The sequence below is a fragment of the Aythya marila genome (assembly GCF_965140915.1).
Source record: "Aythya marila genome assembly, chromosome: 5".
Lineage (NCBI taxonomy): Eukaryota > Metazoa > Chordata > Aves > Anseriformes > Anatidae > Aythya > Aythya marila.
The window spans coordinates 2677187-2695755 of NC_139046.1; the positions used below are offsets into that span (position 1 = coordinate 2677187).

The following is an 18569-nucleotide window of genomic DNA, read 5'->3' on the forward strand; positions in this document are numbered from 1 at the left end:
ACAACATTTTAAGAAGTTCCAGAGACTTATCATATGCAACTGACCCTTACGGAAAGGGAAGTTGCACTATTTTGAAAAGGAGATGTAGTTACGAAGCTGTAAGTGTTCACAGCAAGGCTCACAGAACAACGCTGCACTTCTGCTGCCATCCTTTAGTTCTCAGCTTTGTGTTTCTTTTCTTTCTGAAGCTCTCCTCATAGAAACACAAGTTTTATGAAGGCAAATACTAAAACTATGGCAATTTCAATTTTAGGTTCTCAAAATAGATCTGCAGTAATCTGCATAAAAGCTCTGACAGGGATGCTTTTTTAAGCTTTGTTAACTTTTTTCTAAGCTGAGTATCAACAGAAACACTTGCAGATTTAAAATTTGTTGAAGTCACTTGGATTTAAAACTTTCTACATGATTCTGGTAAATCCATACATTGCTATGTGTGGTTCCTGGCTCATGTCAAATGACCAGTATTATGGAGAGTAAAAAAAAAAAGAGTACATGTTAGTTATTAATCACAAACCTAGTCTTAAGCCAACTGTTATTTTTTCTGGTATGAGTTCCTTTACTCTTGAGAAGATTTTACATTGCATTACAGATGTTCTAGGTTGCAAAGTTTCCTATTCTTCCTTCATTCAAATAAATCCTGAAATAAAATGGAAGACCACAGAACACATAGCGCAGTACAACACTGCTAACAGTGCTTTTTACATTGAGAACTTAAAAAAAAAAAAAAAAAAAAAAAAAAAAAGTGTAATTTCTGAAGCTATTAACGAAATGTCAGCTATAGCCACAGGATATTCCATCTATTTAATCTGAGTATATCCCATTTAGTTAATAATTCACTTAACCTTATTCGTATTACAAACTTTCCCAACACAATAGGGCGAACAGAAACTTTTTTACATTATCCTCAACTACTTCCAAAAGCTCTGACCTAAGTATTTTTTCAAGACACTACATTTTCTACAGCAAGGGTGCTTTTTCTTATTCAAGAATGGTTATTATAGATCTCAGATGTTAAATTTCTGCTGACTGCTGGCCTCTGATCTCATAACTCACTGCAGAAACATTTGCTTGTAAGCAAAAAAGATCCACGCTTAGTTACTTTTTGGCTTTTAGCTGTTATACCCAGGGGAAATATCTACTGATGTGAACTACCTTGCTAGTGCATATCAGAATAAAATACGCCCAAGTGATATGTGGTCAGACCAAGCAAGGCTATTGTAATTTAAGTAATGCCTTAATAGGCAGCACAGCTCATACAGACTGGATGCCAATGTAAACAATTTGTATGGTAAGACCCCCAAAATACATCCTAGAGGGATAATTTTTAATCAGCTAAATCAGAATTCCGTAACGCCTGCATATTTCATCAATACCATTGCATGGAAGATACAAAGTAAGAAAATATTATCACTTATTTTCATCCTTCCTTATCATGGAGAAAGTGTGGTACACCATGAAAAATGGTACTTTTTTGCAGTATTTCTTCAGTTTAGGGCTCAAGACAAATAATTTAACATTAAGAACAGATTGTTCCTTGCTGAAAAGAAGTGCTCTCCACCACCCCAGCCCCACCAAGATCAGCTGAGCTACAACTGTAGTGTGACTTGGCACTGAGAATACTTTTCTGAATCATGCTTAGCTTTTACTGAATGGCCATAAAATGCAGAACCCTAGGAAAGAAGGAATTAAAGTATGTGTGTATTACATTTTAAACTATGTTAGAACTCACACTCAGTAAAGGTTTAGCTGAATAAAATATAAAAACTACTTCAAATATTCATAACAAGAGGTGCTTTTGATGATTTTTCACATTAATTTATTTTTCAGATGTACCCTGATGTCGAATTAATGTTTGATATAACTTTTGATTTTCAGCAGCAGTAAATAAAATCTAATTGCCTATCTAAAAGCTCAGACTGTCCACATAAAGAAAGGTTTTTAGCAGGAAGGAAGAGCATGGCTTCACTTACCTGTAGTAACTCAAAGTAGTGCAAACAATGATAGACTGGGATGAGCATGAGTCGTGGGAGGACGTATCGCACAGCTTCTTTAAAGCCTTCAGCAGTAGACTGAAAAGGAAGAACAAACAGGATTCCTTACAGTGACATACTCAAAACAGGGCTGGACAACGCCCTGAGCACCCTGGTCAGATTCTGAAGTTAGCCCTGCTCACAGCAAGATGCTTGGGCTAACAGATCCAGGGTGTCACGATCTGCATTACTCTATGCTTACAAGCAAGGAATTTTGCAAAATTGTTTGTCTAATGAGACTCCCTGCAAAATTCAGAGACAAAAAAAATGCTCTGACATCAAGCAAGAGAACCTGTGAACACCCTTTTGCAGATAATGCAAGCGCTTTTTTTCTATCAGCAGCTCAGGGTGGATTTTAATGCACGCTCACTAGCAAGCCCATAGCTCTGGGAACCCCCCCAAATGCTGGCACAATCTTGCTGTTTGAAGAGGTAACCAGCTGAATGGTTTACGTTTTTGCCAGAAGGAGCAAATCAAATAGATAAGATAGATGACCAAGTTAACCACAATTCTTTTTATAAGAACCCTTTAATACACAAGATGGTCATATCACAAGCCCTGGACACCTTTGTATCTCAGCAGTTTGCTGAGATTACTCAATTAATAACAACAGTTCAAGGCGACAACACCTAAAAATAACGCGCTATCTGTGGCTAAGCTGCCCCTGTGATTGCAGACACATCCCAGAATGCAGAACAATGCTCATGCCCACTTCCAAAACATTTCACTGTGGGCCACAGTTTGCTGCAGAATTTAAAGAAAACACCGATATGTTCAAGAACAGCCAGGGCTCCTATCCTCGTCACCAACTTCCTTCTAATCACCCCTCCTCTCAATTAGGCATGCTGTGCTGCCATTTTTACCCAAAATACCACAGAAATATGGGGTATCATCGCTGAAGACATTAATGTTAGTATCTCCCCTTCCTCAAAAGCTGAGATATCACAAGTTTGTGAGTTAGAAAATGCATCAGAAATCCTCTCCCATCCCCAGCAGTTAACTAACACAGAAATTTGGGTTGTGAGACAAGAAGAATTTTTCCAGCTGACGGTGAAATCCCTGTGCTCTTCCACACCAAACAGGAACCGAATTACCTGATCTCCGTTTTGGAAATGAGCCCTCCCCCTTGTTTAAGACTTCTGGCTGCATCTCTCTGCAATTGCCAGAGACAGCTCCTGCAAGGCCACAGCCCAGAGCCTGGATCTCTGCCTTTCCTTCAGAGCTTGGGGAAGGGTGGAGGAACACTCCTAGGAAAGCCCAAACCCTCCTATGGTAAGGAGAGTCAGAGAGGAGCCCAGATTGATTGTCAAATAACTCGATTACCAATTTAATCTGGAATATAGTTTGGGGCTTTAAATTTGCTAGGGAGATGGATAGAGGGCCTTACTTCATTCACCAAGTAATATTTCAGAGCAAGATGAGGCAGCTTACCAAGCACTCAGAGCTGGAAATACTCTGAAGAAGAGGAATTTGTGCTCTCAGAGATGCAGGTCCCAGTAAACTGTACAAACTAAGTGCTACTGTAACGGGTTTAGCTGGGAGCCCCAGTGACTGAATGCACAGTGCAGCTCCTCTAAGTGCACTACTGAACACGAGCTCAGCTTTCTTCTGAACAGCAGCAGCCTTTAATAGATCTGCCAAGTTGGCAGAGATTAAAAATAAAAAAATAATAATGAAAACATCATCACAGATGATCTTGCTGGAGAGTCCTATTAAAGAAATGATTTCTGCAGTTTTCTTGGAAAAACTGTCAGCCAGTCCCAATGCCAAATGTGGGACCTGGGATATCCAAGGAAGAAAATGCAAATATCACTCCCTGATGCCTGTGCTTGCTGTTAAAAGGCAAAAGAGAAGTAGAAACAGAGGGTATGAAAGGTTACCCCCTCTATTCAAAACCAAGAGAATCCAAACCTTCAAAACCTGAGAACCAAATCAATTCAGTATTTCTCATTTGCACTTACCTGGAAGTGAAGAGCAACAGCAGGTTTTGCCATCAAGTTATTAAAATGCTCATGGAATTGTGGAGAGAGAATATCCTGGGACAAGGTCTCATATGGATCAAAGGCTTGCTCCTAAATAAAGGCAGAGAATTATGTACATACAGAAGAATACAACATACTTCTGGCCCTGTTGGCACAATTCATTCTGTTAATAAGCAGATAGACATGTAGAACTTCTCAAAAGATCCATTTTGCAAAACAAAAATATTCATTAAGCCACACATCTCTGTTACTGCTAAGTTGTAAATGCACAAAACATTTTCTCAGCAATTGTCAACCTCACCATACTTATCACTAATACAAACCGTTTTACTGAAACAGTGAAACTCTACCAAGAGTTTTCAGCCCACCCACATTTCACAAAGAAGGGTTAATTCACCTCCTCTGGCAGTAAGGAATGAAAATTTGGAAAGAAGTGAAGGTAAAGTGCCACTTCAGGTGAACTTTGGACACTGTCACAAGGAGGCATTGTTGTGCCACCTCCATTTCAGAACACACTGCTTAAAGATGGCCTGTTGTGAACACCAGCCTTCTGCACACTCCTCTGGCCATGTTGTAAAGCAGGGAAAATATCTCACCGGCACAAAGTAACAAGCCTGCAAGAGTCTCAGGGTAAATAAAGCCCTCTAAGGGGGTCAAATGAGTCTTTGGGGGCTAACACTGGCCTGTAGAAAAGCATGGATTTGGCTCTTGTGAAAAGGATGGAGAAGCAAGAGTAGGTTGAGCAACACATCCAAAAGATTACTAGAAAACAAGAGCTCTTAAGGGAGTTAAAATACAGTCCCACCAATTCCAACGCAGTATACTTGGGATTTGATAAAATAAAGCCTCCAAAAAGTTGTGGCATCCATAGCTTCCAGATGGAAGATCTCCACCACGAGCCACTGGATACTCTAAGGAGTCTGCGCAGGGTGACACAGGATGCAGGCTGACCCCGACAGTTCCAGGTGCAGAAATCACAACTCTGGATGGGCACCTGGCCACGATTCTGGAATACCAACCGCAGCAGGATGGGACGGAAGCCTGACTTGACATGAATCTCTGCAGGACTCATTTACGACTGCCCATAGATCACCTGCTCCACAGCCCGCCAGGCTGTTCCTGAGTCTGCAGATTCACGGGGCTGAATCACTCGTGAATCACAGAGTGAGTCTCTGCGGATGGCTCCACGCCCAGAATTAGCACATCCCTCTTTCCCCCTAGTGCAGAAGCAGAATTTGGGAGCACCGAGCACCACAAAGGCTCACTGGAACATTCAGGTGAAGTCTCAAGTCTGGTATGGCCAGGGGCACAGGGGATTTCCTACTTTACTCCTGGGCAGCTCTGATTCAACTCTTCTGGGGAAGGAGAAGCAAAGAACTCGCTCTCTTTTCACATGCAAATTCTAATCCTCACTCAGCCTCATCCTCAAGTTCTACTCATTACTGTCCATTCGCATTAGGCTGTATCTCGTGGTGGGGAAAAAAAGATTTGGCAGATCAGCAGCAGCAGCTGCCGAGGAACGAGGAGGCACTAAATGAGCAGGCTGATTTTCCTGAGCAGTCTGAATGCTTTTTACAGCCCGCTCTTTTGGTGACATGACGCTCCTGCCCACTACCTACAGGCATGGGATACGAGGGTCTCACTTGACAGTGTCCAAACTAAAGATGAGGAAGGCAACACTGCACACACGGCTTCTCTTTTCCATACCAGCCGTGACAAAAAATGAATATAAACCTTTTCAGGAGCATTAAATCATCCATGGGCATGGGCTCGGCTGCATCCAGAGGCAGTTGGCAGGGACACAGACGGCTGCAGCTGCTCCACGGGCTGGCACTCTCCCTTCTGTGCCACTGGACACAAGCACAGCGTAGAGCTGGAACTACTCAAAATGTAATCTCGCATGCACATCTACTGGGGGAGCCAGACCAACACATTTATGATGTGCTTTTACTGCCTTTTACTGCATTTTAGAAGTGTTTTCAGTTTCCTCCACTCAGACTTTAATCGATATTTCAAGTTTTCGGTTTTGTTTTCTGAGCACAAGACTGAACCAAACTGCATTAGCTATCTTCCCCAAGAGAACGATCAGAAAAAAAACCTTGGATTTTATGTTTGCAATTTCACAAAACCTCCTGAGCTACGGAGACGTTAACTTGATGCCTATATAACCTATCTTAACGCAGCGCACAGCTCTGGAGTGGCGTTTGTACTTTGCAGCTCCTTTTGCTGTAGTGCAGCTGTTGGCGTCTTTTTTTTTGCTTTGTGGATACCTAAAACATCTCCCAGGAAAACACCAATACCAGCGTAACAAATTTACAATCTACTGCTAATAACCTTGCTTTGTTAGCTGCCTTCTGAAGACAACTTCAGCATAGGCTCAAAGGCACTGCCCTCACTCTTGCTGTTCTCCTGCCACCAACTGAACACCACAGATGAGATTATCTAAGGCAATCGTTAAAAACATGTTGTGCTAGTGAGAATTGCAAAGGGTAGCGCCAAGCTAAAACAAAAAATGTGTTTACCCACATATTTAGCAAATATCCATGTCCCACTCATGTGCGTCAGGCATCAAGTTTTTGAATTTGTTTCACACCAGGGAAAACTTATTTTCCCCATACTTCCCTATCTCAAAAACACCATAATATTTATGGTTAAAGCTTTCCAGAGGACTGATGCAGAAAAAAACAAACAGACAAAGCAGGAAAATTCCAGCTTGCAAGGGCTGTTTGTTTTTAATTATCCTTCCAAACAAGTTGAAGGACCTTTATAGTGGAAGCACTAAGCAAACAAGCCTGGCAGTACGATAGGCAGAGCAAACAAACAGTTCATTTTCCAATCTCTCTTTAATGATCCCTTTTACACATATCCACAGAAAGATGATCTAGACCTGTGAGATGATCAAATGAACAATTAAGTACGTCTTTTTCTGCATTAATTCCATTATTCAATTCAAACTTACTAACTGCATAAAAAGTAGGTTTGAAGAATAATGTTCTTCATCACCTGCTGAAGTTTTTCAGTTAATAAAAAGCAAACCAGATTTATACTCATTCGAAATAATTTGTTTCCTTTAGAGCACAGGATGCCAACGAATAGCTTTTGCCACAAACTGCAATGTATCTATTTTCTGGGATTGTGCTGTACTATTTCAAATTTTAAGTCTTTTTTTTTCAATTTTATATAATAGCTACTTTAATTCATTGTTCAAGTGTTTTTCCCTATCATTGTATAAGCAATGATGCTTTAACATTTTAAGAGCTAAGACTTATTCAACCAGACTTTTCTCCTGATAGATCTCCTGAGTGGCTTAATTTAAATAAAGACAGCAAAACCTGATCTTTATGGTATATTCCTACGTGAGCAGCACAGGGGCTGAAGGATGTATATTCCTGACACCTACAAGAATATAATTCTTTTCCAGGTGGCACTGGTGGGTTCACGCACTCCGGCTCTAAAAATCAGATGTACTTAAAAATGAAATAGAGAAGTTACAGGTTCTCGTTTACTTAAACATAGTACTTTTAAGATAAAACCATAAACTTCACACTCACTGTGTGATTTGTCTGAGATATTCTCTCTCTCAGGCCAGAACATCTCATTTGACTTCCTTTCTAACACAGCCCATATGGTTTACACGGTTACCCTAACACTTTGGTTCAGAAAACCGGGCTCAACACATCTCTCATTTAAACGTGTCCTGAGGCAGAAAAAAATCCAATCCACACCCACCTTGGTTATTTACTCCAAGAGTTAGCTCCCCTGACAGTTACACAGGTGTGGCAGATTTCTAACCTGAACTGTCCTGCTGCCTTCCAGATACTGCTTTTTGCTGTGCCCCTCCACGATAAATTCCTGAGCAATTCTGTACTCAGTTTTACGGTCATGACAGTACCTGTCTCATATTGTTTGACTAAACTGAGCTCTATCTCTGACTATTTCTTTCTCTGAAACTACTTCCATGACTCTCTGCTGCTGTCCTTCCAGTATTTGAAAGTGAAAGCCCCATTAAAACAGAAACAAACACACAAACCTGACAAAAGAACTGTTAGTAATGTTCCAGCATGAGCCACGCGAATTCCATGTGCAGCCTCTCCCCTTAATTCCTCCTCTTTTATACCTATAGGTCAATGGATATCAGTAGCACTTTTGCCATAATACTGAACAGTAAAGAACCTGCTTAATTGCTTGTCTGTTCTGATCATTCATTCCCTCCCAGAGTCACTGCTTTGCATGGACATTTCCCATTCCAGATGTGTAACAACGCATTTGTCTGAGTAATTCAAGTCACCTTACGACGGCAACAATTTTTGGGTAGCACTGGGCCTGACACCAAAGCCTCCAGAAATCTATGTACCACCTTCTTCCAGTAAGTGTCCCAGGTAATTGCTTTTCAAAACCACATCCCTACAGGATTGTAGCAATTAATTCCCACTACAAAGTAAGGTTTTGGTTTCGTGCTCACCTGCTTGATACAGGTTTTGTGATGGGCAAAAAATATACTTTAGCTTACCTATTAAAGAATAGGTAAGGAAGATCTCTGTTCAGAGCCTATTAAGAGAACTAATTACAGCCATAAACTTACTGGTGATACTAGAGTCATGACCAAAAATTTACCAAGGACAAAAAAAAAAGGCAACAAAACCAAACCACAACATTAAAAGCAAAGCAAAGCAAAGCCCTTACCTCTGCAAGATCCTCAAAGCAGCTGCCAGCCAGAGGATGAGGACTGCTTTCATCAGTCATTTCTACAGTATCCTCAATCAATCCCAAAAGCTTCACTGTCAACTCATGAATATCTGAAATGTTGCTGAATACCACATCGATATCCTGCGAACGTGAAATGTCTCTTAGTAGTGTTTAGAACCGTGTATTTTGTTTATGTAAATACCACAGCATTTTTCAGGAAGTCTGAACCAAGAGGTAAGTGGAAAACAGCTAGGAAGAAAGTTAAATTACGTGGCCTCCCCAGCCCAGCAGGCTTGTCTGGGCACATCCAACCTTGCACAATTCTCACCCCAGCAAAAGAAAGTACACCTTCCTTCCGAGGCTGGAAGGGCAGCAGTCTGGGTACAGTCTGCTCCGAGCTTTGGACAGAAATGTCCAGCCTTTTCAGCCACAATTCACAGCTGTTATTTTCCTCTCTGATGCTTCTTGTCTCTGAACACAACAGGAAGGTGGCCACTTAAAGCAGCTCCAAGGTCAGAGCCTCAAGAGCACAGGTAAAACTAAAGCAGCACTGGGCTGCTTCAGCAAAAACACTACCTGGGTACAGAGGAGCTGAGCTGGCAGTTTCTTTTTACAAAGCCTGCTTTTAGACTTTTCAGATTCACACACCACAAAGGCACGCAACTATGCGATCTCTTCCAACAGCTCTCATTCTTCTTCTGACCCCTCTGAAAAACATTTCTCAAAAGCCTCCTCTGCCCCTACCTAACCCTGCAGCTTTCTTTGTCCTGCTAGCTGCAAGACCATGGCAAGCTCTTCATGGGAACGAGCAATCTCAGTCTTTCATACCCATTCCCACGTAACAAAGAATATTCCTCAACTCCAAAACATCACGCCCTTCTCCCCCTATCTTCTTTATTTGAATTCTCTCCCCATATTTTCACAATTCTCTGATGCCCCATCAGCTACCGAGGGACCTCCATGCTCAGCAGTAAGGAGAACGTCTTCTGCTGCCTCTCTCTTTAACTTTCTGGTATCACTTAAGAATCCCAGTTCAGGTTTTGCTGGCCTGGTCCCCTTCTCCTTCCTCCCTCCCACATGAAGGGTTCACAAATCTCTTATTACTCTAACTTCTCCTACGAGAGCTGTGCTTCTCCTTTAAGACTCCAGCATCCTGAAAACAAAATTTGCCACAAATACAATTTCAGTCAATTATCAAGTACTTGAACCATAAATCAAACAGAGATTTCCTTTACGGTCAGTCACATGCTAGCGAATCTGGAGCCAAGGGCTGTTTTATTTGCAGTTTCTGCAGATAGGGGGCCCTGGAATGGACTTCAAATGTCAATTCAAGCATTCATCTGCATTCAGCGTACATGCAGGTAGATAATTCTTGTGTTAAGCAGAAGTTAACTATTACATCCATGGCCAAAGGGCACCAGCTCTCGCTGGCATCCAGCCAGGAACCCTGTCCATCAGGCTTCACTCTGAGAGCAGTGCTCTTCATGCCCTTAATGGCAATTCCTCCCGTTTATTTCATATACAGGCACCGCTTGTTATGCGCTGACATACAATAAATCAAATTCAATTTTACCTCCAGTGCAGTTAATGTAAAATTGATACGTTATGGCTGCTAATGGAGAAACCAGCGTTACACATCAATAACCTATTAAGGACTTACGTTAGGTGTGAACAATTTTCTGTTAGATAGGAAAGCTTCCCGAAATACTTTTATTATCAGATTCAGCTCCCGCAGATATTGCCTTTCTTCTGCAATTTCATTTCTCACTAGGTCGTAGTAGTTGAGTTCCCCAGAAGAAGAGGGCTCGTCTTCACAGAGAGAAACCAAGCCGATGTCATCCTGATCAAACATATCCATCAAAACCTAGCACAGAAATTAAAAAAATTACATGCAAGCCTGATTTTTACACTTGGATCAAGCTCAGCTATTTCAATGTGTTCAGAGAAATCCTTTGAGTTTTTAATACAATACTTTCTGTGATCACTTTCACAAGGGAGTAATATTTAAACTTTGGCAGCAGAAGGCTGGAACAGATGCCAAAGCCATTTTTCCCTTTATAAGTTAGTACGACCTAGAAAACAAGTTACAATTCATGCAGAACGAACTTTGAAAACAAGGCATCTTGCATAAGCTTTTGACAAAACCCTGCTGATAAAGATAAAATTCAACAAAAATGTTTCTCATATTAATGAGGATAGAAAGCTAAAGGTCTTTTCTGTATTAAAAAGAAGGAAAGAGCTTTCATGACAAAGCGACATCAGGAGGACAGTTACAGAGCTGGAAAACAAAGAACAACATTTTCTGTCCTTATATTGCTTTATAAGAAGTATTACTGTTCCAAAGCAGGCTTAGGTTAACCTTAAGTCTTTACCATGACAGGTCTGGCACAAATTCAGAGAGAAGCTTCTGCCTTTCAGTAAGCCTCCCTCCTATCTTACTTCAGATGCATCCTCTAAAAATATCACCTCCAGTATCTATCTGTCCAAACGCCAACCCACTCCTTACCTTATCGGCACACATTGACACTTTAATGTCCTGCTGGGAGATCTCAAAGTGTCGTATATTGAAGACATAGTTTCCAGCCAGCTTTAAAATGTCAGCTGAGATGTATTCTAAGACAGCCACAATATACAGAGAGACATGGTAATCTACTTTATAACCTAGAACCTCCTGCAAATTGAAAACAAGGGGGAAAATGCTGTTTATTCAAAAAATTCATATGGAGTGACAGTACATTTGGGTATCTACTGAAACTGATCTTGTCTGTGTCGCTGATTTACAGCAATGGAATAGCAAGGACAAAGGACATCAAACAGCCTCAAAGGAAATGCTTGCAAACACTTCCTTGTGCTATTTTGCCATATACTGACCAGATGAAAAGCTACAGAACTTACAACAAACCTTCCCCTAAAAATGACAGGCCTAAAAATAGGGTTTGTTCAAGGAAGGGACTTCACTGGAAACAGTCTTGTACTTAAATTTTAGCCTACATCTATGGTTATTGCAGGACTGTGGCCCAAATCTGGACTCTTCTAAAAAGAGCACACTTTTTTTGATTTGTTTTTGAATTTTGAATTGGTTTTGATGGAAAAGTTTAAAGTCTGCACAGGAAAAAAACAAAAACAAGACCAAAACATAAACAGGATGAATGTTACACTTTTTTTCTTGTGATGCATGTTCCATGTTCCACACAGCATGCAACACACAATGTCGTATCTGTGACAGGACCATCAGGACTAAGTTCATGCTAGCATCGTTCTTACCATTTCTGGATGCATCTTCTTACAAAACAGGTTCTATATCTACATCCACACACTTCTAATGCAGACTTCACAAAAGCAAGCCAGTGTTGTCTGGACAGGTCTTGGTAAATGCTGTTTTCTTTCCTAACTTCTCTTCCCATCTCATTACTGTCACAAACTGAGAAGTTGGACGTAAGAGCACAGGGACTATGCCTGAAAGAGTGCTTTGATTTCTGCTTATGCTTGAGTAACGTTTTCTCAATGCAGCTGGAACCTCTGCTCAATAATGCCACCACTGGAGAAAAGCATTTTTTAAGCTATGAACCACAAGCAAAATAAACAGAAAAAGAAATACCAAAGAAAGAGCCATGTTTGAATCGGCTTGAATCAATTGATTCAGCACAGATCTGAAAATGATTCAGCACTCAGAGTACTGTTTTATCATGGGCACAATACGAACAGATGCTTATTGTGTGACACTAAATCTTGGCTGGGAGTAAGGAGCTCTACACCTGTTATAACTGATGTGACATCTGAAAACTGAGATGGCCACTCTCCTCAAAACCCACCAACGATAAAGTCAGTATTTGGTCCTTTTTTACACCTTTGCAGATCTGGGGATTTTAAAAGCAAGGTATCAGTGACTTTTAACAGTAAGGACATTGATACACATCTTAGTTGACAGTATACAGGGAAAGGTGTCTAAATGTTCTCTCTTCTTCTATTTTGGCTTCTGCAGCATTTTGAAACAAAGCATCAAAACAGAGCTACTGAAATAGGCAAGGTATTGCAGTTTGGGTTTTATTTATGTTAAAAACTAACTAGTCATATTTCGAAGTAGAGTAACACGTTAACAAACCAATGTGTAGAACATGAATTCAGGGATCTAGATTTATTACACACTATAATGTATTTGTCCCGTTTTATGGTGACTATTTACTCTTTCCGCCAGTACAAGAAACTTACCTAATTTCACACAAATTAAAGAAATATCTAAAGGTTACGCTGGAGGGCAATAATACAGCTGGGGTTGTGTGGTGGGCAGAAGCAGCAGTCATCAGGTTGTTGCTTTAAGTACCTTTAATAATGGGTGTATTTTGTCCACAGGTAGCAGGAGAGGGTTTCTTCTTTTTCGTTTCTCTATAGCAGACTGCGCATCAGCAATCGCCCACTTGTCTATCGGGTGAGGAAATGTCTTTTGAACACGCTCCTGTCCAAACATAAGGAACACAATTAGATTAACCACAATAATCGAAGAGAAGTTAAAAAACAAAACAACAAATTACTTCCCCTGCAGTATAGCCAATTATCCTCCTCCTCAGAGCTTGCAACATGTTTTCCTAAGTATTCTCTCCTTCTTACCCAACTCAGCTTCACTCCTTGCAGTAACCCCAAACTTCCCTTCCCCAAGCACAAAGAACAAGAGCTGCAAGAAACCTCAGCGGAGACCAGAAGCCCAAAATACAAACAACACGAGGAAGTACTAAACAGCTCCCGATCTAAATGAAGAAAGCAAATTTTTATTGTTCCTATTTCGTAAAAGACCAGAACGTAACTCGCCCTGTATCAGATGAATTTTATGGCAGAAGTGAAAAGCAAGCGCAGGTAGGAGTTCATGATTCATGAAGGAGGCTGGCTGGAGCACTTTGGACTCCACAAGCCCGCACAAGAACAGCTTCCCTGCTGCATGGCCAGTCACAGCGGCTGCAGTTTACAGCCCACAATACCGCAGTAAACCGTATGCAATTTCCATTTTTATATAGGTTCGCACTTCCCCACCTGCTACAGGAACAGGTGAGATGATCCCCACAACAGAACAAACTGTTTTGGGCAGCAGTCCCACGCTAAACACGTGCAAAACCTCCCTCCTGCTTTCCACAGCATTCTCCGGGCTTCCTGCAGCAGCAGCAGCCCCTGAGAGCTGAGGAACGAAACGCAGCGAGAACAAGTCTAAACTCAGCGCTGATTACTGCTTCTTAAGGGACTGAGGAAAAACAGATTTATTAAGTTAAACAGCTATTGCATAACGAGCACAGAAGAAAAGTGAGTTGTCTTCCAGGACACTGCAACTGCCACGGCTCCATGATAGGTTAGCTACAGAATGAATCGAGAAAGATGGCGAAATTTATGCCTCCCTTTGATAAAAAGATTTTTGCGTGTATTCTGACATTTCACAGGAGGACTGAGGTCTTCCTAGCGGCAGCTTTTTAGTACCTGCACTTGGCCTTTCCATGTTCAGCTGTGCCAGCCGCCTGTGCCAGGCAAACGCGCTGGGACCTTTCTGGGACAGCAGCCTGAAGCTGCAGGCTGGTTGTACCAAGTGAACTTTCCTTGAGATGCTACCAGGAGATCACGAGTAAAATGTGGAATTCAGATGTCCTTCAATGAGTAACAAGGATCACGTGCATGAGGACTTCACTGGTTGCCAGCACTTTGTTGGGAACGATCTGAAGGGCTTTTACTATTTATAAAACATTTATGATTTGAGATTTTAGATCCTGCAAATACTTACGTTTAACATTATGCTCCGATAGTTCCCTTAACTCCAGGCTGTTATGTAAATAGCCGCATGATAAACTTTAGAGATCACAGCTCTCAGGTTTTCTCCCAACAGCTAAAAACAGCCAAGGAGCAGAGCCAAAAGCCTTCACTTGGGGCTCTCAGATGCCTGCTGGCAGCGCAACCTCACCAACAAACCTTGACACTGAATTGAATTCTACTTTCCCTGCTCTGGAAGAGTCTGAATTTATTGATCAACAGAATAATAAAGTTTTGGGGAACGTGTTACTGCTGTTTAAACAGAACTCTGCAAGTTAAATAACTGCCGTATTGCCAAGTGCAACAATGTTTTATTGACCACAGCTTTAAAATGCCAGGTATATTTAAAATACAATAGACAGGATTTAGTGTCTGCTGTGACGTTCATATGCACAACTTGGAGAGCTGTCAGAAGACGGGGTGGATGGTGTGCAGCTTTGTACACAGTTATTTGTGGAGCATATACACGACCTAACAAAAAACAATTAATTAATATGTACACAGGGTATTTTATCATCTCGTGACTCAGAAACAGAAAATCATGGAGTTAGTGGGCAAAATAATCAGTGCTATCTCAAATTGTCCTGCGCACTGAAAGATTTATCAGCTGGGAAGTGGAGAAAGAAGATGGGATTGCTCAACTTCACATCTGAGGTTCAAATCCAGACTCAAGGTAGTAACAATCCTGCAAGCTATTAGAGGACTATTAAACTTTACTTTTATTTTGTCGTACTGTAATCTTTATGCATCAGTATTACAAAATACATTAATCAGAAACCACAATTAATAATTAATGAATCGACTCAACGTTGAATAAAGGGTGATTATTGCATCTAATAAAAATCCGAATCTCCTCAGGCAATTATTTTGTAAACATTTATTTATTTATTTTCCAGGATGAACACTGAGAATGGTAGATGAGGACTTCACCCTGCTTTAGGCTGAAAACCCTGGACATATAGATTGCTGTAAAAGTAATACTCTGCAAAGCTATAATGGATCACAGCTCCATGAAAGCACTTTCTCCCTCCAGACTGTATACTGAGGCGTACTCCATTAAAGCTCTCATTTTCTAACTGATGACACAAAAGCAGACAGCTGCAATAATACAAGAGCCTCAGTGAGTTCAATAAAGTTCCAGGAACATCCAACTCTATTCCCTCAGCTGCACGATCCAGGCCTAACAACGGTAACCTTTCATTACAACATTTATTTTTTTCCATATATTAATGTCAAAGAGCAGGAAAAAAATCACAACCTCCTTTCAGTCTCACATCCAAGGTGCATTCAAGCAGCAGGAAAATCTTTCAGAACGTTCTGCATTTACAAAAACAATGCTGAAAGCATAAAACTCCACCGATTCTAACTCCACCGATTCAGAAATGGATTTTCCAATTAAACACACTAAGAAATTTGAATGCCATATAATCTTTTAGATAAGCAGTGTTACCAAGCTCTACTCTTCAGCTTCATCTTGCTTTAACTCCGACCTGCACTGGTCAGAACATCTTTGTTTCTCCCTCGGTTTCCCAGTATCCAGCCTTACCTCCACATCTTGGACAGTCCGTGGCTGAGCAATGCATAGCTTGTTTAGCAGCTGAAGTATCAACTCCTCAATGTAGTAGAGGGAATCTTCCTTTGCTGAAAGGTTTGGGTGAACCTGTTGCTGAACCTGTCCAAAAGAATTTAAGAAATTAAGCCTTTTTTTCATTCAGAAGCTGCACAGAAGGATGAATCGTAGTGAAAGCAGAGTACCCCTGGCTTGTCCTGCTGCAAACGTGCATGCTTCCAGCAATTCCCCCCAAGTTTTCCCGGGCTGTTAAGATGACAATTCCTACTGCTGCAATGTTGGTGCCTCTATTCCATTTAAATCTGTTTAGCTTTTATGGCCAGGACGAAATTTTAAGCCCAGGCAGATTTCTGCTAAAGATGCACTGCAAACCAGCCCTGTAAGTAATTCCACAGTTACTCAGCCACAGAATGAGTAAGAAACAATTATTCCTAACCCTACCAATGAGTACTGGGTGATTTGTGAACAGAGGAGGAGCATGGACAGGAAAAGACTTAACAAGCAAGGAAACCAGGGAAGGAGCTAACCGGGTTGGCAGGGAGCTGAACCAAGGCACTCTTAAAACCTGTGGCAATAAAAAGCCATGGCCACAACGCTGGGCAAGGGCTGCAACAGCTCTCTGAGATGCCTGAGAACTGGAAAATGAACTAGAAAATGAACTGAAATGGACATGAAACATTGTCTGAGGCATGAGAAAGAGACATGAAATACCTCCAGCAAGGAGGGAGACCTTACAACAAAACCCAACACCCTCGGGAGTTAGCCTATACACTCAGCTTTCCCTGGCAGCATCTCAGTCAGGAAAGGGCTAACTCCATCTTTAACTGCAGCCAAAAGATTCAGAAATGCAATCCAGGGAAATTCCCTACTTTCCCCAAAACAAATTATATGTTAATCACTTCAAAAAAGGAATCGTACATACCCACGCCACCATTACTCTGTCCGTGGTTTCGAGCACAAGACAAAATGTTTTGGTAGTTTCTCAGGAGAAGACATCTTGGGGTCAACCTCTGCTCCTCTGAAACCCATCCCTCCATAGACCACGGGCGAGTCCACAAACGGAGGGGCTCAGGGGGCTTCCTCCAAGTTAAGCAACTAATAATTTCACAGCAGTACGCTCAGGGCACTCCGTTTGCAGCCTGAAGGTCTCGGGGATGGGTAGCACAGACGGGGAGGACATCTCAGGGGAGCAGAGGGAGACAACAAAAATGTGAAGGCTGCCCTGATGCTGTAACGGAGCTGAGAATCAGGGTAATGTGCTGTGGTGGTGTAAGGGATGGCCGAATGCGTGGGCTCCTGTGCAATGCCCTGGGAAATCTGCCCGGCCAGGTAACAAGGCATGCTTCTAGGGCTTGGTTCTGCCCTGGCACTCTTCCTCCAAAACCACAAGTGAAGACTTGCATTACCAAGGCAGCTGTGAGCTGAGAGCAGGGAGCACAGCCGCTGCTCCTAATGCAGCCACCCAGTTCTGTCACAGTTGTATGGACCTCCAGGCATCATTTATTTTTCTGCACCTCAACTACGAATAGTTTTTGGCTTCGTTTAGCTGTTGTGCGGCTGAACACAAGACCTGATACTACTGAAAGAAAAAAATAAACTCAAGAAAGCCCAAAGCACCCTGAAAACACTCGCTGCACGCTGCGGGTTTTCAGTAATCCAGGAACATTTCACGTTCTTCCTGCACACGAGCTGAACTCACAAAACAATGGAAAACCAGGAAATCAGGCGAAGGTCCTGCCACGCATCCCTCCGCAGAGCGTTACCACAGCAGAAGCACTGGCTACCTCGCTGGGAAATAAGCAGAAATGACATTTTCCACACAATAACCCTCGAAGATGCTCCACGGAAATGACAAGAGGAGCTGGAAGATGAGGAAGGGAAGCTGGGCTCCCTGAAGAGCAGAAGGAAAACTTCCCATGCTGACCGCAGCCAGCCTCCTCCTCTCACAAGGGGCACTCGGCTTCAAAATGCAAGCTGGTGCCACGAGGAAAATGACTTGACTTCAGTTTGTGAGTCTGAATAAAACAATTTGATCGTGAGACACGGGCAAACCAAAGAGACAGCTCGGGAAGCCGTGCACCAGTCATGCAAATCAGAGGCTGCTGCCTCAAAACAGAACTGATTTTTATGGAATTCATCTAAAACCTGAGTGAAAGAAGCAAAAAAATAAGGAGAGGAAGTTTGATAAAGCACTGAACGTAGGGAAAAAAAGCAGGAAGAATTACTGGGGGCGGATTTCTTACAGAAGGTACGTTCACTGATTTCAGGTCCAGGCTGAAATACCTGAGCATGCCACGTTAGCTGGCCTGGAACAATGCACCAGAGCTAACAATTTTGATTGAACTTGGAATTGTTTCCTTTAAGGGTCAAAACTCTTAAAAGCAGGCGTTGCACTAACCAGCGAGAACCCCGCTGCGAGAAATCTGAGCAGAAGCAATCAGGGAAACAAGATTCTTTTTAACCCATTTTCTCTCTGAAACGATCCAAGCAGAAACCTTGAGGTCACTAAAGAGGGAGGTG

At 41.9% G+C, this 18569-nt stretch overlaps 1 protein-coding gene across 1 annotated transcript in view; it reads right to left on the reverse strand.

The window, feature by feature from the left end:
• SOS2 (SOS Ras/Rho guanine nucleotide exchange factor 2) overlaps positions 1-18569 on the reverse strand; it is a 52425-nt gene that overhangs the window by 25659 nt on the left and 8197 nt on the right. The window contains exons 2-8 of the mRNA XM_082760626.1: positions 16026-16151; positions 13020-13151; positions 11205-11369; positions 10359-10562; positions 8696-8839; positions 3992-4102; positions 1971-2069 (exon numbers count right to left, since the gene is read on the reverse strand). Of these exons, the coding sequence (XP_082616752.1) occupies positions 1971-2069; positions 3992-4102; positions 8696-8839; positions 10359-10562; positions 11205-11369; positions 13020-13151; positions 16026-16151 (981 nt within the window). The remainder of the gene's footprint in view (positions 1-1970; positions 2070-3991; positions 4103-8695; positions 8840-10358; positions 10563-11204; positions 11370-13019; positions 13152-16025; positions 16152-18569) is intronic.